This window comes from Miniopterus schreibersii (assembly GCF_964146895.1).
Source record: "Miniopterus schreibersii genome assembly, chromosome: 8".
NCBI lineage: Eukaryota > Metazoa > Chordata > Mammalia > Chiroptera > Miniopteridae > Miniopterus > Miniopterus schreibersii.
This window is the reverse complement of record NC_138109.1, coordinates 65,985,098-66,006,602: the sequence shown is the minus strand read 5'-3', so window position 1 is coordinate 66,006,602 and position 21,505 is coordinate 65,985,098. Positions and strand designations below refer to the sequence as shown.

Below are 21,505 nucleotides of genomic sequence, written 5' to 3'. Positions count from 1 at the left end.
AATATCTTTACATTTCACGTTGTCCCACAGCTCCCTTAAACTGTCCTGTTTTTTGATTCTGTGATTGAGTGATTTTTTTTCTACCCTGTCTTCTAATTCACTGAACCAGTCCTCAGCTTCCCCTAATCTGCTGTTTATTCCTTCCAATTTTTTTTTTATTCCTACTGTGTCATTCTTAATTTCATTCATAGTTTCTATATCTTTTTGCTTATGCTTTTGAGCATCCTTATGATCGGTATTCTGAACTCTATATCTGATAGATTGCTTAATGTCCATTTCATTTAGCTCTTCTTCTGGAGAATTCTCTTGTTCTTTCATTTGGGGCTTATTTTTTTGGCTCCATTTTAGCTGCCTGTTTGGATTTGTTTCTATGTATTAGGTAGATCTGCTAGGACTCCCAGTGTTTTGGATGGTCTCTGGTGCAGGCCAGTGTCAGATGCTATTTGTGAACTGGCCTTCAGTGCCTTGTTTGAAGCTTTTTGCACTCCACAGCTTGTGATTCCCTCTGCTGGGGCTGGGTGTGTTTGGACAGGACCAAGATGTGCACCAAGATCTGCTTTTCCAAGCCCTGGCTCCAGAAGCAAATCAGGCTAAGACTCAAAATACCCAGAAGCTAATTGTTATTCAGTCTCTTAATGAGCCTCAGGCTGTAGAAACTCCACAAAGTGGGTCGGCTGATTGTCATTCAGTCTTTTAATGGACCACAGGATGGCACAGTTGCTCCCTCCCCCCCCCCCCAAGCAAAAGCTGCTTGGAAGGTTAATGTCTGCCTGAGAAATGTCCTCTGCAGTGTAGGAGAATGACTCAGCCCAGGAATCCAGATGGCTGCCCTCTGAGCTCTATCCCCCAAGCCAGCACCTCTGGGTTCTCCTCACATAGCTCTAGTCCACTCTGCCCTCCCTCTGCTGGAACCCATGGTGAGTCGCTGCACATGAAATTTTGTGGGTTAGCCCTTTAAGAGGGTGCCTGCCTTACCAGTCATCTCTCCCTGGCAGACAGAAACCCTGCTGCTTTTCACAGCCAGATGTTATGTGGGCACCTTTCTCAATTCTGGGGCTCTTGGCTGAGAAGCCTAGCTTGGGGTTTAGACTCTGGACTTCTCAGCGGAAACCCCCACTGCTGAGATATCCCTACAGAACTTCAGCTGCTGCCTGTGGGAGCCCAGCCAGCCCTCTCGCACCTCCACACTTCCTACCAGTCTCTATGAAGTCTCCACTTTTCCTCCTTGGTTGTGAGGGTGCTCTCCAGTTAGTCTTCAGTTGCAGTTGATTATTCAGGATGGTTTTTCTATATTTTAGTTGTAAGTCTAGTTTGGTCCTGGGAGAGTGTCAGTGTAGCTTCCACTCAATCTGCTGCCATATTTCCTATCCTCAATTTTATATTTTTAAATCTACATCCTACTAATGGGTAACATTTAATGCATACTTATAATAGGCCAAGCCTGGTCCTTTATGTTATTTTACTTAATACTCACACCAGTGCTATAATAGACTCTTGCTATGCCCATTTTATTTATGAGAACATTGAGGTCTTAGAGATGCTAAGTAACTTGAAAGCAATATCTTCACACTCAGGCAGTCTTAACTGCAGAGAATATGTTATTACCTAGCACTACATAACAGTTCTGCTCTAAAATGTTATTTAATGGCTTAAAATATATTTTTTTTTTGCAGAGTATCTGATACAATGGCAACCCCCCGGGGGAGAACAAAGAAAAAAGCATCTTTTGATCACTCTCCAGATAGCCTTCCTTTGAGGAGTTCCGGTAGGCAGGTATTATTCATTTGTTCATTCTGTGTACCTGTTTGGAGCACACAGAATTGTTCTGCTTGGGACTGACGAATTAGAAATGTATATATATATATAATTCTAGTCCTCAAGGAAATTGGAGTCTAGTGGAGAAATTCACCCTGGAACAATTAGAGTACAGGGGGATTAAGAGACAGAATGTAAAAAAAAAGCATCCTGGCAGAGGGAACTGCAAAGATAACGATATAGGGTGTGAATCAACATTGGGTGTTCAGAGATTTGCAGCTGTGTGGTTGCCTCCAGGATGTGAGCTTGGGCCAGATCACGCTTGGCTTGCTGTCATTCATAGGAATGACGTCAGCTTATAGCTGGTTGGGTGCTGTTGATGGTTTACTTGCTGCCATCTCTTTTGTAGGGTACTTTTTTTTTTTCCCTAAAGAAAAATCTTGAATGATGTAATTCTTTTTCTATAATTTTTCTAGTTTGTTTTCTTAAATATGCAATACTAAGGTGATATAACTGCTCTAAGAAAAAAATATCCTAATTTGAGAGTAGCTTTTATTTTGATTGATACAGTTTTTTCCCAAAAAAGGCTCGTATGCATTTTAGTTCTCTACTTAGAGACCTGTTGTTAAAGTGCTGGTTCTATATTTCAGGCAAGTTAGTGAATTATTTGCACAAGATAGTCTCAAGGAAATCGCTATATTGTTAGCCCCTAACCTACTGCCAGGACGTTATTGGTCTTCATGTTTAGAACTCCTTACATGGAGGTCACTGTAGTAGTAAACCTTCCACCACATCCACCCTTGGCCATTCCAGCGAAATCTTAACCTCAGCTGGGTCTTTCTTAGGCAAAGAAGAAAGCAACGGAGATGACTGATGAGGATGAAGATGGTGGGTCAGAGAAGAAGTACAGGAAATGTGAAAAGGCAGGCTGTACAGCAACGTGTCCTGTGTGCTTTGCAAGCACTTCTGAAAGGTCTGTTTAGATGACATGTCTTGGCCTCACATGCCTGCCTGTGAGAGCATTCTTTGTTAGAACATCATCCTCAAAGATAGGTTTACTAAAGATAGTTATAGATACCGTAAGTCATCTAATAATAGAGACATTGCCCATAGGCTCTGTGCATACCACGCCCTCCTATACACTCCTCCTGTTAGACGTAGCCATATCAGCTCTGCACAGTGGCCGGTCAGTGTCCACCGGCTGTAGCTGTACTTCTTTGACGAGTTGAGGGTGGGATAGGGTCAGGGATGGGCACACAGCAGAGAGAACCATGGAGGTCCCTGTAGACCGGCAGGTGTTTACTTTCCCTAGGCTGCTATTCTCACTCGTATAACATACCTCTTCCAATAGACATAAACAGGTCACCTTGAGACTATGAGGCTAACTAAACTTGCCATTTTTATTGGGATGACACAAGCATGACCTTTTACTTCCAGAGAAAAATCTTCAATGAAGGCTTAAGATTCAGTAAAACCTGGAACACAAATCCCATTTTTTTAATCACGATGAGTGGTGGTGGTAGTATTCACCGTGGCATTAGATTTCATTTTTTTTACTACATTATTGGCTGTTTGACTGGTTATATTTGCCAGATTACTTGCACAAGGTTTTGATTCCAGCTGGACAGATTCATCCACCGTTCAGTATTGGGTCAGATGTTCTCACTAGAGACCACACTTCTCTCTTTCACCCATGTGCAGCTTGCAGCAAGCTCAGTGACGTACCTTGTTTCATGTCATAAAACCCTATTCTAGCTCCAGGGAGACTTGATAAAAAACTCTTAAGCCTCAAGTCCTCTGGTCTAAGTCCCTGTTTCCTCACATGTGTTATCACCTATAAATCATCCATTCCACTTCCTCTGTTGTTAGCTCCTGGATTCTAAGTGGATAGAATGCAACATGGGCTCATAGGAGGTGCTTGATACATCTCTTTTTTTTTAAGTGAAGTGGGTTGGGGAGGGAAGGGGGAAATCTATTTTTGTGAAACAGAGGGAAGACTTTATTGTTGTTATTTTTGGTAAAATAAAGGAGGCAAACTGGAAAAAAAGTGAGAAGAAATGTTATTTATTACCAAAGCGGCATGTTTCTGCTATTTTTCAGATGTGCCAAGAATGGCTACACCTCCCGATGGTATCACCTCTCCTGTGGGGAGCATTTCTGTAATGAATGCTTTGACCATTACTACAGAAGGTCTGTTCTCTCATCATTGGAGGTTTCTGTAGTGGAGGGGGCATGGGGGGGGCAGTGGAGGGGGTCAGATGGTTAAGGCTGAGCCCGCAGGCTTATTGAATTAGTCCACTGTTGTAGCCATGCCTGTGTCGACTACAGTGTGCCAGACCTTTATGCTGTGTTTGCATGTGTGCGTGCTTATATGTGTGCACACTCAAGGTTCAAAAAATATCTGCTTCAATGAGACAGTTATTGCCTTTAGTCTGCAAATTCTGAAAACTTGAGGAGCTGTTTTACTATTCTGTGACAGTGCGTAGGGGGACAAATGCCAAGATTTGGGGGAAGGTGCTGACTACTAGAGGGAGCTTGGACAGACAGGTAGCAGCTGCTGCTTCCTAATAGTTTTAGCTATTAAAACTGATAGGAATGTACTGTTCCTGACAGCCTGTTTTATGGGTACCATATAACTTACCCCTTTTTAGAATATGGCTTGTTAAGTCCTTTACATAAGACTTTTTAACCTACCTCCTGTTTTGGAAACCCAATTAACTTACAGCTTGATATATTTATTTTTATTATTTTTCAGCCATAAAGATGGATATGACAAATATACTACATGGAAAAAAATATGGACTAGCAATGGAAAAACTGAACCTAGTCCCAAAGCTTTCATGGCAGACCAGCAACTCCCTTACTGGGTAAAAGGATAACACTTTATTGTTCTGCAAGGCACTTTTGCACCTAAAGCAAGAAGAATGGATGAAAATACTGATTTTTAGGAATTTTTTTTTATTACATTTATTGCTCTATGTCTGTTAAAGCAAGTCACATTTTTTAATTTTTGTAGGAAACGTCCATATAGTAAAAAGAAGAAACTAAAGACTTACCACCAGCTGATAACCATTGCTAAGCTTACATATCTCTCTCATCTTTTCTTCTGTTAATTATTTAAGTATATCTTTAAACACAACTTCATGCTTTATATACAAATCCTAATAAGGTTTAATATTATACTTTGAATATAATTTTTGTTAACTTTTAGCTTTTTTATTAATTCAGCTTTATATTATTTTTCCATTTAGCCATTCTTTGAAAATAAATTGTAGTGTTGCATCTATGAGATAAATATCCCATCATTTAATAAATTATTTGCTAAATTTTTTAATATCATAGTTAGATTCGAGCTTCTCTTGCACACTTAAAAATTTTTTTTAATTGAAGTGAAACTCACATAATGTAAAATTAACTATTTTAAAGTATACCATTCGGTGGCATTTAGTACATTGACAGTGTTGTGCAGCCACCACCTCTGTCTAATTTCAAAGCATTGTCATCATTCACAAAGTAAACCTGTGCCCATTAAGCAGTCACCTCTCATTTTTCCCTCCCCCTACTCCCTGGCAACCATTCATTTGATTTCTGTCTTTATGGGTTTACCTATTTTTGATGTTTTATATAAAGGAATCATGTAGCATGTGACTTTTCATGTCTGGCTTCTTTCACTTAGCATAATGTTTTTGAGATTTATCCATGTCATAGCATATATTAGTTCTTTGTCCCTTTTTATGGGTGAATAATGTTCCATTGTATGGATTTGCCAGTAATTTATCCATTCATCTGTTCATGGACAGTTGGGTCGCTTCCACCTTTCAGTTATCGCAAAAAGTGCTGCTATGAACGTTTGTGTACAAATATTTATTTGAACACCTATTTTTAATACGTATCTAGGAATAAAACTGTTGGGTCACATTCTGTGTTTAACTTTCTGAGGGACTACCAGACTATTTTCCTTACCAACTGCTGCAACATCTGTCATTCCTGCCTTCAATGTATAAGGGTTTAAATTTCTCCACATCCTCACCAATTCACGCACAACCCCCCCCCCTTTTTTTTTGTTCTAAGTATCCTAGTGGGTGTGAAGTGGTGTCTCATTGTGGTTTTGATTTGCATTTCCCTAATGACTAATGTGTCTTTTCATGTGCTTGTTGGCCATTTGTATATCTTCTTTGGAGATATACCTGTTCAAATCTTTGCCCAGTTTAAATTGAGTTGTTTGTCTTTTGTTGTTGAGTTGTAAGAGTTCTTTATTCTGGATACCAAACCTTTATCAGATATTAGATTTGCACATATTTTCTTCTGTAGGTTGTCTTTTCACTTTCTTGATAGTGTCCATTCATGCACATAAGCTTTTAATTTTGAAGTGCAATTTGTCTATTGTTTCTTTTGTTGCATGTGCTTTTAGTGTAATATCTAAGAATCCATTTCCAAGTCTGAGGTCATGAAGATTGACTTCCTCTGTTTTTTCCTCTAAGAGTTCTATCATTTTAGCTCTTACATTACAGTGTTTGATCTACTTTGAGTTAATTTTTGGATATGTGTGAAGTAGGGCTCCAACTTCATTCTTTTGCATATGGATATCTGCACTCTTTTTTAAAAAATAAACTTTATTTTGGAATAATTTTAAATTTACAGAAGAGTTGCAAGAATAATAGAGTCTCATATATATTTCACCCAGTTTCTCCTAATGTTATCATCTAACACACTGTGATTGTCAAACTAAGAAATTAACATTGATACAGTACTAATTACTGTATCAATTACAAACTTTTACAAACTAGTACTATTACAAACTTTTTTTGGATTTCATCAGTTTTTCATTAGTGTCTTTTTCCTGTTCCAGGATCCTATCCAGGATACTACATTGCAATTAGTGCATAGTTTATGACTAACTGTAACTAAATTAACTCTGATTATTTTCTTAAGTTAGAGCTGGAAAACCTTTCTGACAACAGTGGTTGTCAGATCCTGTTTGCACTTTATTGGTGCCTGAGCTCGTATTGAATTAGAAATTACCTTAGTGAGGTACAAGCGGATTATACGGGTGGTGGTCATTGCAAGGGAGAGAAAAAGTACTTAGAAGTGCTGAAGGGTTGGTCAAATCATGTGGCAAAGATGGCAAAGTGAGTGGTGGAGGAGAGAAATCCAGGCTCAAGATTAGCCAACTGATTGACCTTGATATGTTATTTTCCATTTAGGTTCAGTGTACAAAACCTGAGTGTAGAAAATGGAGGCAACTCACCAAGGAAATCCAGCTTACTCCACAGATAGCAAAGACTTACCACTGTGGTATGAAACCAAACACTGCTGCTAAGGTATGATCTCTGTTAGTTTTCTTTTTGAATTATTTGCTAGGTTAATTTAGTTATCAGTGAACAGTAATGGTATGTATTTCTCATTTATTGTATTGATCACTGTATCAGGATTATATTGGTCCACATACATATAACAGAACCCCAACTACAGTGGATTAATCAACGGAGGATTTTTTTTGTTGTTAAAACTTTTTTTTAATGTATCTATTGATTTCAGTGAAAGGGAGGGAGAGGGAAAGAGAGAGCTGAAACATCAGTGATGAGAGAGTTGTCATTGGTCAGCTACCTCCTGCATGCCCCAGACTGGGGGTCGAGCCCACAACCTGGGCATGTGCTCTGACCAGGAATCAAACCCCAATCTCCTGGGTCTTAGGTCCATGCTCAACCGCTGAGCCATGCCCGGCTGGGCTGGAGGATTTTCCTGATTTTATTTTTCTCATTATGAGCAGTTTGGAAATAGGCTGCCCAGGGTTGGTGTTGTTGCCCAAGGAAGCCTCCTTGTAGTTTCTAGTTCTGCTGCAAGATGGTTCCTACACCATCAGCCACCCCATGCAAATTCTGAGCAGTAAAAATGGGAGTCGAAGGGCAAGAGGAATGTGCCAGCTGAGTCTCTCCCTCTTTTACTGGGAAAACAGGAACTTTCCTGGAAGTTCCAACAGTAGATTTCTATTTATATCTCATTGGCTAAAACAAGATCATGCAGCTACTCTGACCAACAGTATAGACAAAGGAAGAAAATATTTTATAATTGAGCATATTGTAATACCAAACAAAACCAGTATCCTTTTACTAAAGAAAAAGGGATGACTGGATATGTTTGGGCAATTAGGAATCTGCCACTGTTGGTATGATGTGCCTTTTTTGATATTAGTTACTTAGTGTTTAAAATATGTAATTGCTTTAATGTGTTAAAGCATTAATCTACACAAATGTCCCCGGTTCCTTCAGTACATTAAAACATGTTAGGAATCATCTTAATCTCCAGAGTAAAATACTTTTAAAAAAACTGAGATGTAATACCCATGTTATTAAATTTAGAATTTCAAAGTATACAGTTCCATGGTTTGTGGTATATTCACAAAGATATACAGTCATCACTGGCAAAATATTTTCTTAGTTCAAATATTTCCCATAAAAGAATGAACAAAAAGTTTATGAAGTTTATAAGCAAGTTTTTTAAAACCTGGGATTTAAGATATAAATATTATTAAAGCAACTCATAATTATTGTAAACATTTGGAAGATTTTGCTTAGTGAAATGGTGAGAAATGGAGGGTATGGACATTTAGAAATTATATTTTTTGTTGTTTTAAATTTTATGTTAAGTATTACATGAATATAATCTTGGGGTTTAAAAAAAGTAAATTGAATATATGTATGTATGTATAAATATATACCCACATAAAATATACAAATAAAAAATTATAGTCCTCCGTAACCATTTCCTCCTTTCCACCCTAATAGGTAACCACTGTTAACAATTTATCCTACTAGAACAGCAATTTTTAACCAGTGTGCTGCAAGAAATTTTAAAACATGCAATACCTGACTACTTAGTCAGGGGCAATGACCTCTTTTCCCTTAGATTGTCAAAAAAAAAATGACAACAGCCAACACAACAATAGCCATCTGGAGTGAATGAATAAAAATTATACCAAATTTTTTTTCAGATTGGCAAAAATATATTTTTTGGTGTGCTGCAGAATTTTAGTAATTAGATTATATGTGCTCTGAGATGAAAAAGGTTGAAAATCACTGTACTAGAACTTTTTTAATGCATTTGAATACATTTCTGATTGACACATCTTTTAAGGCTCTTGATACAAATACCTAAACTAGTCCAAGATTTAAAGACTTAATAGTACAGAGAGGTCATTTTATCAAAACCTTATCTGCAATGAGTGGTAGTATTTTTAATAGATATAAACTTGCATCTTTTTTTTTTTATTGAGGTGTAATATATACATAGATTTTAAATGCAATTTATTGAGTTTTGGAAAATGTATACATTGTGTAACCAATACCCAAATAAGATATACATTTCTACTACCCTAAATATTCTAATTATTTCCTTCCCTACCACTAGAGGCAACCACTTTTATGAACAGAGTTTTGCCTGCTCTTGAATTTCATAAAAGTGGAATCAGCCAATATATACTATTTTGTGTTTGGTTTCTTTTACTGATATAATTGTTTTTGAGATTCATTCATGTTGTTGCATGGTTCAGTAGTTTTTCCCCTTTTTTGGGGGGAGGGGGTAATCCTCACTCAAGGATATTTTTTCCACTGATTTTTAGAGAGAGTAGAAGGGGCGGGGAGAGAGAAAGGGAGATAACGATGTGAGAGAGACACATTGATTGGTTGCCACTTTAATGGTGTGTAGGCCAACACTCTACTACTGAGCCACACAAGCCAGGGCAATTTTTCCTTTTTATTGCTGAGTAGTATTCCATTATATGGATATACCACAATTTGTCTAACCATTTTCCTTTTGAAGGGCATTTGTGATATTTTGAATTTTTTATTATTATTATGAATAAAACTGTAGTGAACATTCTATGCAAGTGTTTTTGTGGACCTGTGGTTTCATTTCTTAAGGGTAAATACATAGGAAGGGAATTGCTGAGTCAGATGGTAAATTTATATTTCAGAAACTGCCAAATAGCTTTCCACAACTGTAGCATATTGCAACATTTGGCGATGGTACTCTTTCTTTAAATTTTAGCTATTCTAGTGGGCATGTACTGGTATGTCACTATGGTTTTAATTTTCATTTCCCTGATGAGTAGTGATGTTGAGTATCATTTCATATGCTGATTGGCCATTCATACCTTGTCTTTGGAGAAATATCTATCCAAATCTTTTTTAAAAATTCAGTTTGTCTTGTAGGAGTTCCTGTGTAATCTGGACATGAGATATGATCTTGAATATTTTTCCTGATCTTTGTCTTACCCTTTCCCTCCCTCCCTCCCTCCCTCCCTCTCTCCCTTCCTTCCTTCCTTCCTTCTTTTCTGTTAATCTTAACCTGAGGATATTTTTTCCATTGATTTTTTGAGAGAGTAGAAGGTGGAGGGAGAGGGAGAGAGAGAGAAACATCAATATGAGAGAGACAACGATTGGTTGCCTCCTGCACACGCTCCCACCAGGGTCAGAGACCTAACCTGCAACCCATGTACTTGGCTCTTCACTGAGAATCCAACAGGCAATCTTTTGATGTAAGGGCCGGTGCTCTAACCACTGAGCCACACCGACCAGGGCCCTTTCATTTTCTAAATGTCTTTTGATGAGCAGTTTTTAATTTTGAAACCTAGTTTATTCATTTTTTCAATGCTTAGAACTTTTTGTATCTTTTCTGAGAAATTATTGACTACTTCTCAATTTACATAGATAGGCTCATATGTTTTCTTCGAGGAGCTTTATACTTTTAGCTTTTACATTAAGGTCACTAATCTATCTCATGTTAATTCTTGGTTTTGATGTGAGGTATAGGCCAAGATTCATTTTTTTTTATATAAATATTTAGTTGTCCAGTACCATTTGTTAAAAAGACTGTTTTTCCCCCGTTGAGTTATCTTGACTTCTTTATCAAAAATCAGCTGGCCATACATGTTGGTCTATTTCTGGACTCTCTTCCATTGATCTCTTTGCTTGTTCTTATCCTGATACTCTGCTGGCTTGATTATTAAGTCTTTGTAATGAGTCTTAAAATCAGGTAGTGCAAATTTCTGTATGTTTTTGTTTTTCAAGATTATTTTGGCTATTATTTAGGTCCTTTATGTTACCATATAAGTTTTATTATCAGCTTGTCAATATCTCCAAAAAAGCCTCTGGGATTTTTTTGTAATGCATTGAATCTATAGATAATTTTAAGAAGAATTGATATCCTTACATTTTTCTGTATTTTAATCCATGGGTCAGCAAACTATGAGTCAAGTCTTGTCCCCTGCCTATTTTTTTATTTTATTTTTTTAAATATGTCTTTGTTGATTTCAGAGAGAGGGGGAGAGAGAGAGAGAGAGAGAGAGAGAAAGAAACATCAATGATGAGAGAGTCATTGATTGGCTGCCTCCTGCACCCCCCCAACTGGGGATGGAGCCCACAACCTGGGCATGTGCCCTGACCGGGAATCAAACAGCAATGTCCTGGATCCTAGGCTGATGCTCAACCGCTGAGCCACGCCCAGCTGGGCCCCCCACCTATTTTTTAAAATAGTTTTATAGGAACACAGCCATGCTCACTCATTATGTATTGTCTATGATTGCTTTCATCCTATAGTGGCAGAGTGGTTGTGACAGAGACCGTATCATCCTAATATTTACTATCTGGTCCTTTATAGAAAACGTTTCCAACCCCTTTTCTGACCCATGAGCATGGGATTTCTCTCCATCTTTTCAGGGTCTTTAATTTTTCCCAACAATGCTTTCTAATTTTCACTGAGGATGTCTTTTGTTAAATAGATTTCTAGATATTTTGGGGTGTTTTTTTTCTGTGATTGTAAGTAGAATTTATTTTTAACTTCATTTTCAAGTTGTTAGTTGCAATGATACAGAAATACAGTTTTTTTACATGTTGATATTATACCCAGAGGCTTTGTTAAATTATTAAACTTATTAAATTTCATAGATTTGTAGATTCCTCCGGGTTTTCTATAGTTGTAACAACTGTGAATAAAGACTGTTTTGCTCTTTAAAAAAACTCAGGCTTTTTGCTCTTTCTTTCTCTTGCCTTTTTACATTGGTCAGGACCACCAGTGCCGTGTTGAATAGAAGTTGGAGAGCAGACATCCTTGCCTTGTTCCTGACATAGGAGGAATATATTCAGTATTTTATCATTATGTATAATGCTGGCTGTAGCTTTTCGCAAATGCCTTTTATCATATTGAAGGAGTTCCTTTGTATTCCTAGCTTGCTGAGAACTTTTTATTATGAATGGATGTTGGATTTTGTCAGATACTTTCAATACATCTTTTATGAAGATTAGGTGGTTTTTCTCCTTTAATCTTTGAATGTGGTGAATTGAATTTCACTGACTGAAATGTTGAAACTACTGTGCATTCCTTGAAAAAAATCTGATTTGATCTTTTTTTAAAAAAATAAGTATCTGTATTGATTTCAGAGAGAGGAAGGGAGAGGGAGAGAGAGAGGGATAGAAACATCAACGATGAGAGAGGCATTGATCAGCTACGTCTTACACGGCCCCTGCTGGGAATTGAGCCCGAAATCCGGGCATGTGCCCTGACTGGGAATCAAACCGCAATCTCCTGGATCCTAGGCCGATGCTCAGCCATTGAGCCATGCCCAGCGGGGCTGATTTGTTCCTAATGTATTATTCTTTTAATGAATTGTTGGATTCAGGTTAATATTTTGTTAAGGATTTTTGCATCTGTGTTCATGATGGATACTCTGTCATTTTCTTTCCGTGTAATCTCCGGGGGTACTGCTGTCTGGGTTATGTTGGCTCCATAGAATGAATTCAAAAGCATATCCTTCTCTGTTTTGTTTGGGTCATGTTGATGTTATTTCTTCTTTAGCATTTGGTATAATTCACTAGTGAAGTCATTTGGGCCAGTTTTCTTTGTGAGAAGTCTTAAAATTACAAATTCAGGTTCTTTAACAGATACATGGCAATTTATATGGTTTTATTCTACCAGTTTTAGAGCGTGTTTTTTGTTTTTCCAGAAATTTACCAATTTCATCAACCTGTCAAATTTGTTAAAGTTGTTTGCACTGTCCCCTTATTCTCTTTTTAATGTCAGTGAGCTCTCTGGTGATATCCTTGTTTTTATTTTTGATGTTGGTAATTTGGGAGTGAAGGGTAGAAAGCACAGATTTAAGCCTGGGACCAGGGTCCTAGAATTAACGAGTCTTATTTTAAAACCTTTCAGTTTAGCTCTTAATTGATTCTTGAACTCAGTCTTCAGAGTAGAAGGCCTCTCTGAGGGATAGAAGAGAAAACAATGGGAAAGGCTGACACTGAGAGGGCGGGTAATTCATTTTCCAGGCTGACTGCACTGATGGGAATTGGGGTTTGAGGAATGAAGGTACATGAGCTTGTGTGGCAGAGGGGAAGCTATCCGAAACAGTGTCATGGCTGCACTGAATTGAACTAGCTCCTGTGCCCCAGATTACTTTTTAAGTCAAAAGTAGACTCAGTGGCATTTCATTATAATATTTAAAGGAGAGTTCAGCCAAGAGCAGTAAAAAATAGCAAACTATTTTAATAGATATTAGCCTTTGGGCCATTTTCATTCAACCTATTTCTGCGAAGTTTCTAAACAATTGTTCTAAACCATTAAAAAATATTTTGGATGATTTGCTTACTAATGTATGTTACTAAATACTAGGTCTGATTTTACATTAAAAGTTTATATTAAAATTTCGTATGGTGCTTTGACTAGCTTTAGTTTAACTATCATTTGGAATTATACATAACCCCTCCTGTCTCCTACCTGCCCACAATGGCATGTACAACTTTGACTTCATCTCTACTAACTGTTCAAATTATTCATGTGCCTTTTTTTGTTTATTTTATTTTTATTTGGGTGGTAATTTGTTCTTTTCAATTTTTTCAGTTTAAGTAGTTTTTGAAAAGTATAAGGTTTTCTTTAGAATGAGTTTGTTTTTAGACAAATGATATATGTTCATTATGGAAAAATCCAAATAATATAGGCAAGAACAAAGATGATAAAAAACTTCATACAGTCATCATCATGAAATAACAACCATCATTAAATGAGATTTATTCAAGAGTATTTCTGCATGTATTTCAAGGAAAAGGGCTGGCTGATAAATAACTTCATATTAAGAAATAGTACTATACATGTTGGTTTTATCAGTACATCACAATTTAAAATCAGAAAAAGAAGCCAAAGTAAAATAAGAAATTGTTGAACATAGGATAATTATTTCTTCATCTCCAGAAATGGTAGTTTCTAAAAACTCCCTAAAAGATTATGAAAATACATCATGAGAATGGTACGAGGTTGGAATCACTTTTTTTTAATTGCGTGTTTCAGTTTTAGATAGTAATTGACACCCTGCTATGAATGTGGAAAAGTAAATTATGTCACACTTTAGCCCATCTCCCCTTTTCCTCTCCCCCAATTTTTGTTAGTGTTTTGTTTTTTAGTTTAGTGCACTCTCTTGGAGTAAATGTAGCATTTATTTTCTATAACCATTGTCCCTCCATTGCTTACTCTTGCTCCTATATTTACATGGGCTTAATACTCCCCCCAATTTCTCTTACCACAGTTCCTTCTACCCCAAGTTCTTTATTTTGATTCATCACGTGGTTGAATGTATTTTAACATCAAGAACTTTTTTCCAGGAGGACTGAGAAGTGTCAGATTTCTTAAGCTTTTGAAAACTTAATTGCCTTTCTCTCCTTCCAACCGTCTTAAAGTTGAAGGCTTCAAGGTCTTCTTAAATTCCACCTTCTAATAGTGTATCATATGTTTTAAACTTCTTCCCCCTCCCCCTGCCCCCGAATCCTCCCTTGAGACGCCACTGCTCCAGTCTGTTACTGTCTGTAGCCTGAAGTTTTGAAATATTTATTTAAATGGTGTTTATTGATCCACAGTCCCTTTGGTTTTCAGCTTGGTATTCTGTCAAGGACAAAGTCTGGAAAGGTTTATTAGTAAAACAACATTGAAAAGAGTGGTGGCAAATTACCCACACTGTTTTGGAGCTTGTTTTGTCATTTAATACATTTTATAGATGCTTTCATCTCAGGACCTGAAGACCTCTTTCTCTTTACAACTGTATAATAATCTACTGAGTGGATGTATCATGATGAATTGAGCATGACTGAGAGCTTTACGTGACTTTTAAACATTTTTCATTAGGGACAGTGCTGTAGTGAATAACTATATCTTTGCCATTTTTCAGTATATTTGTAGGATCAAATCATAGACATAAAATTTCTTTGTCAAAGAGAACATACCATTGTTTTTATATGAAACAATTCTTAGACACGAAAGAAGGTTTATAATTTGTGTGTAAGGAATAAAGAATTCATGCAAACCCACGCGTATCCAGTTTTAGAAACGGCTTTACCAAGGCCTCTCACTCCCTGCATGCCCCTCAGTACTTCCCTTCCTCCTCCTCCCCTGCAAGGACAAACAGTATTCCGAATTTTATATTTATTATTCCTCTGCTTTTTCTTACAGAGTTAATACATACTTAGAGACCCTAAACAACACATAAAGTTTTGCCTATTTTTGTTCTGGTTATAAATTGTATCATATTGTTCATATTCTGCAGCTTGCTCTTTTCACTCAACAGGAGGTTTTTCACATGCATCGATGTTGATGCCTAGAGTTCTGAGCCAGTAATTTCCCCTGCTGGGTGGTATTGCATTGTGTGAATGTACCACGATGTATCTGTTGTCCTGTTCATGGGCATGATGGTTGTTTCTACTTTGGGCTATTACACAGAGTGCTCCTGTGAGCATTTGTGCACGCCTCTCCTAATACACACGTGTAAGAGTTTCTCAGGAGCATATTCTGAGGGCCAGATTTGCTGGGCTCTATAGTATGCCAATCTTCAGTTTATTTAGGTAACTTTTTAATTGAAATATACAAACAGGAAATGCACAAATCAGAATGCATATAGCTTAATACATTTTCAGGAAGTCCCTATTTAGTCAGCTTCCAGTAAAGAAATGGAACACTTACCAGCCCCTCAGAACCCCCCAGCACCCCCTTTCATTCACAGCCTCCATCCCTTGCTCCCCACTTACTATTCGGACTTACAAAACTACAGATGTCCTGCTTGCTTTTGAACTTTATGTGAATGGAATCATACAGTATGTTTTCTTTGGGGTCTGGCTGCTTCTCTCACTGTTGTCTTTGTGAGGTGCATCTGCATTGTAGTGTGTGGTTATTGTTTGTTCATTTTCATTGCTATGAAGTGGCTATTGTTTGACTAGGATACAATTTATTTATCCACTCTGCTCTTGATGGACTTCTGTGTTATGTTTAGCCTTTTTCTATTACAAACAACCCTCTTTTGAACATTTTTCTACTTCTGTTGGTGCACATGCCCGAGGGCCTGTCTAGAAAATACAACAAAGGTTAGATTGCTGGGCGTGTAGTATGTACATCTTCAGTTATACAAGGTAATGACAAATTACGGTTCACTTAAAAGTTTTGTACAGTTGCTTTCCAGAGTTGTTATTCCTTTATTTTTTATTAAAAAAATATGTTTTTATTGATTTCAGAGAGAGGAAGGAGAAGGGGAGAGAGAGAGAAACATCAGTGATGAGAGTCATCATTCATTGGCTGCCTCCTGCACACCCCCAGCTGGGGACCAAGCCGGCAACCCGGGGATGTGCCCTGACCAGGAATCGAATCTCGATCTCCTGGATCCGAGGTCTGTCTTCAACCTCTGAGCCACGTCCGGCCAGGCAGAGTCATTATTCCTTTAGCTTTCTACCTGGGACGTCCCTGTGAGAGCAGCTATCCTCCCTGTACCTTCACTCACACAGGGTTTTATCGCACTGTTTTTCTTTGCCAGTCTTATACGTGAAAAGCGATATCTTGAAGGTAAATTGATACTGAAGACTATTTTATAAGTGAAGCTAAGTAACACTTGATTTTCCTTTGCAGCCCGAGATCCCAGATCATTGTTCCCTCCCAGAAGACCTGGTGAGTATTTCTGCATGTTCCAGACTGGAGTTTGTTGCACCTGCGATGATACGTGCTATATGTAAATGACAGTGACAGTTTTGCAAGTTTCTCTCCCTGGTTGCTGATCTGAGCCTTTTAAATCTAACATAATAATGATACGATGAAAATGCTAGCAATAGTGGTATTATAGGTGATCCTCCCCATATTAAGATAAAGTTATATTGCTTTACATTAAAAGGAAATAAAAAGGAAGAAATAGCTACCTTGCTTTGCTGTAAGGATCAGGCTTGTTATACTTGTTTTTTATGGGTGACTCTATGACCTTATCTCCGCTTGAATCCTTCCAAGAAAGGAACAAGAGGCCCAGAGTTTGATGGTCTTGGCCCAGATTCAGCTGTGAGAGTGTTCCTGTGTATTCTAACCTTGCTGTAACTGCTTTGTCCTGTCCCTGCCATGGAAGGGAAAGCAGCATCTCCAGCTGGCGAAGCCTCGCACATGTCATTTGTCTTATGAAGCTTTGTTTGCTACCCGAGCTACAGAGTCCATGGGTCACATAATCAGATCCAGTGGCTGTTCCAGAAAATGACTTTCTAAAACTCTTGAGTTTCTAAAATTCTGAGATTCTGAGTTTTTCTGCATTTCTGTGATTCAGGATTGTTAATTTGCAGTTTTTCTAAATTTCTGAATCTCAGGGATTGGTTGATGTTTAGGCAAAGGGAGAATTAACATCTAGAAAATACATTTTAAAACCATTCTGTTATATAGAGGGGGGTGTGAGACACATACATACACACATTTTTAATAATTAGTTGTACCCTAAAACATTTCCATGGTAAACTAGTGGCCCAAATAATATCTGGATTAGGGTAGACAGGATGAGATTAGAAAGAAAGGAAAAAGTAAACACCGTTACAATACCTTATGAAACTTTCCCCTAACATTAGAGTATTTTGCATGCAAAAGAATTTGAGCTGTAGGACAGAGGCTATATTCTTGGGATATATGAACTTTTCAAACTTTGGGAGAGTCTCTGGGTGTTCATCTGCCACTTACTTTTGTGTTTCAATAAGGAGGGGTCAGGAGCAGGCTTCTAGCCATATCACCTACTTACCCTTTTTCTGTTTCTATGGATTCTAGGGTCACTTTTAAAGCACTTTTTAAATTTTGAGTACCCACATTAGTTTCCTAGGGCTGCTGTAACAAATTACCACAAACTGGGTGGCTTAAAACAACAGAAGTTTATTGTCTTATAACTCCAGAGGCTGAATGTCTGAAATCAAGGTGTTAGCAGGGCTGTGCTCCCTCTGAAGGCTCTAGGGGAGGGTCCTCCCGGCTTCTTCCAGCTTCTGGTGTTGCCAGCAATTCTTGACATTCCTTGGCTTATAGATGCATCACTCCAATTTCTGCCTCTGTCATCATTTGACCCTCTCCCTGTGTGTCTCCTGTCTCTCTGTCTCTTCTCCTCTTATAAGGATGCTTGTCATAGGGAATTTAAGGCTCATTCTACTCCAGTATGACAAAGTCTACAAAGACCGTGTTTCTGAAAAAAGTCATATTCTGAGGTTTGGGGGGAATACTATTTAACCCAGTATAATGGATATTTCATTAAATTAATAGACTGACTATATCAAGTACAATTTCTTCATCAGTGTGTGTATTCATGGTGACAGTGGAGTTTTTGATGGCATGTGGGCAAAATTATAGCCAGGTGTCCAGGAATGGTGAGTGTGTTGAGAGAACACACTTGGAATAGCAAAATCAAATGCTAGTTTATTACTCCCTGTTTGAGTTTCTAGTGTTCCAGTGCAGAGGCGGGTTAGAGCACCCTCAGGTGGACTTCTACAGGGAGGAAAGACTGGGGGGGGGGGTAATATGATGGCAGGGGCTCTCTCTTGAGTCCTGATTTAATTTATCATCACAGCTGCAAGACCCAGGAAGTAGGAGAGAATGGAAGAGCTTGGATTTATGTTTTTTAAGGCACCCACATTCTGCCCTCTCTGTGGTTTGTTTGGAGTGTCAGGATGTGAACCCTCAGTTTACTTTCTCCTTGGGGCTCTACTCGGAAGGGGGCCCATAGAGGCAGCCCTGGTGTGTTGGGGAAGGGACTGAAGCTTCCCTTCTTTTTGGTATAGCACAACTGGTCAAGGGTAGCCAAACCTAAAACTAGCCTGGAGAACAAAAATTGCACACTGAAATACTTTTGGGGCAAGGCACTCAAAATGAATGTGTGAAGCAGTGGGGAGTGATTTATAGGGAGCATTGGGGCTTGTAGTAAACTGAAAATTGCTAGTCCCAGATTTGGACTCTGTGAAATTTGAAGGGCAAACAAAATGCATCTCCAAACTGGATTAACCCTGTAGACCTTGAGCTCACGGACCCGCTTGATGGCAAGTGGCATTTGCTGGGAGCCTAGAGAACTAACATCAGAGGGGCCCTGAGCTCAAGGTTTCTCCTGTATCTGATTCTTTGAATTCTTGGAGCATGCATTCAGGATCACTTTTAGAAAAGGCTGTCTAACATAGGGTTTGTGGAGTGTTGCTTTCGAAGCCAACCACATTTTCTTTTTATTGCAAGGGTTAGTCATTGTGGGTATGCTTTGATCCAGTGATTCCATATGTTAAATCAACTCTGGAATGTACCACATATTTTAAGACCAAAAATAGCTTTTTCTTGTTCAGTTCTACATTTAGCATCTATTTTGGTGGTTGTACTTTTCCCTCTGAAAATATTTTAGTAGCCTCTGGCAAAAAGCAGTAACGCTTGGCTACAACTTAGGAGAATTACTTTTTTCTGCCCAGTTTTTCAATTTCAATTATCTTTGGATCCTAAGTAAAAAGAGGGGATGGATTATAAATGATAACTGGTAGAAAGGAAGTTGTCATGTCACACTTAAACCTAGGCTTGCAGTATAGTCGATGGATGCAGCTTTAAGACTGACCTGGAGTTGGTGGGTTTCCCGAGGAGGGGGCAGGGAGAGAGGAGGAGGCTGTTGCTGTGTATCTGAAACAACTCTGTCTTGGAAACATGCTCTCCAGGTATCTCCGGTCACTTTTGTTTTTAAATCTGAGTGTCTGAACTCTGGTGTAGGATTGCTGAGTGGGAGAAGGCATAGAGGAAGGGTTAAGAAAGAATACTGTGAAGACAATCATCTGTCCTTGGCTGAATCTGCACGTACATTTCCTGTCTGCCATTGTCCCTCTTGGTCTTGCTCTGCCCATTTCAGAGAGTGTCGGAAGTTTCCAACCATTGGTGGTACTCCATGCTCATTCTACCTCCTTTGCTGAAAGACAGCGTGGCAGCACCCCTGCTCTCTGCCTACTACCCCGACTGCGTTGGCATGAGCCCCTCCTGCACCAGCACAAACCGCGCAGCCAGCGAAGCCAGCCCCGGGAAGCTGGAGCACCCCAAGGCGGTCCCCACTGTGCTGGGTGAGAGCTGGTCCTGGCACTCCCTGCTTCCCCCTCCCCCTTGGTCCCTGGGAATGTGTGGGTGAGCAGAATGGAAAAGACTTCATGTTTTCCAAGTGTGGTATAAAGCACTTCATTATATCACAGGCTTGATTATACTTTGGATGTCATATCATTTGTGTATATTGTGCAGTTAACTTTTCCCTCCGTAATTGGAAAGCCTCTAACCCTTGTCCAAGAATCGTGTCTATAGAGTTTAATGAGCATTTATTTGAAAGCTGGATAAGTTGATGACAATGCAAACTCATACTGGAAGAAACATTTGATTTACATGAGCAGCCCTTCTTTTTACTCTGAGTCTTTCTATTTCGAATGATGCTGTTGAGAATCTCAGCAAAAGGATCCATTCTTGAAAAAATTGAATACTTCAGGTCAGGGTGGGCATGCTTTTGATCATGTCTTTAAAATCCCACACCAGAATTCTTTGTGTACAAACAAGAACTCTAGATCTTCTGCCTAAACACTAACAAACTTTTTTTTTCTTACTTTAATTTTATTTTTCAATTAGAAACTTCATTTTTGATGATGCAAATAGATTTTGACATTGTGGCCCTACCTTAAGGTTTTTAACTCATAACACTGGGTCCTGTAAAAATGCAGCTGTGGTTGAAATCAAAGCAGAAGTGAACATTCCCAGCGTTAGTTTAAGTGGAATGAAACAGGCACTCAAATTAGTGGGTTTGTACATTTATGAAGGACAATTTGGCAGTGTGAATAAAAAACCTTAAAGTCAATGCCCTTTGACCCTGTGAATTTATCCTAAATTTTCAAAGTAAATTATAAAGTAAGTCCAAAGATTTATGTCCAAAGATTCATTTGTGTGGCGTTGCTTATAATAGTGAATAACTGGGTGAAGTTTAAGTGCCCAGCATTAGTGGGATGATTAAATGATAAGAAAATATGGTATGTCCATTGAAGTCCTATTTAATGACATGGAAAAATGTTCTTGATGTCATAAAAAAAAAAAAAAAGGTTAGAAAATATTAGAAAGTAGCATTTTTCTGGCTTTGTAAAAGCAAATTCCTATAATATTAAAATTCTTTATTCATAGAAACAGCACTTGTAGTCTATAGACCCCCCCACTCAAGGATTATCAGGAGTTAGTAATTGCTATTTATTTCTGTGAACCTATTCATTTTATAATCAGAAAAATTCCAATAAAAGTTATTTTCAAGATGTATTTCCATGGGGAGTTGGTTTCAGTAGGTACAGAGTTTGAGCCTTGCAAGTTGAAAAAGTTCTGGAGATCTGTTGTACAACAATATAAATATAATTAACACTACTAAACTGTACACTTAAACATGGTTGCGATGGTAAATTTTATGGTACCTGTT

The 21,505-nt window shown here is 38.3% G+C and overlaps 1 protein-coding gene across 4 annotated transcripts in view; it reads left to right on the top strand.

Annotated features, from left to right (window-relative positions):
• Window positions 1-21,505, top strand: part of KDM1B (lysine demethylase 1B) — a 56,810-nt gene that overhangs the window by 5,256 nt on the left and 30,049 nt on the right. For 3 of the 4 annotated variants that reach the window (XM_081144428.1, XM_081144429.1, XM_081144431.1), the window contains exons 3-9: window positions 1,674-1,773; window positions 2,601-2,728; window positions 3,856-3,945; window positions 4,511-4,622; window positions 6,960-7,076; window positions 16,684-16,722; window positions 19,928-20,132. In XM_081144428.1, coding sequence (XP_081000554.1) covers window positions 1,687-1,773; window positions 2,601-2,728; window positions 3,856-3,945; window positions 4,511-4,622; window positions 6,960-7,076; window positions 16,684-16,722; window positions 19,928-20,132 — 778 coding nt within the window. In that variant the 5' untranslated portion in view covers window positions 1,674-1,686. Of the gene's footprint in view, window positions 1-1,673; window positions 1,774-2,600; window positions 2,729-3,855; window positions 3,946-4,510; window positions 4,623-6,959; window positions 7,077-16,683; window positions 16,723-19,927; window positions 20,133-21,505 lie in introns of those variants that run through there. The other variant, XM_081144430.1, reaches the window with a different exon arrangement.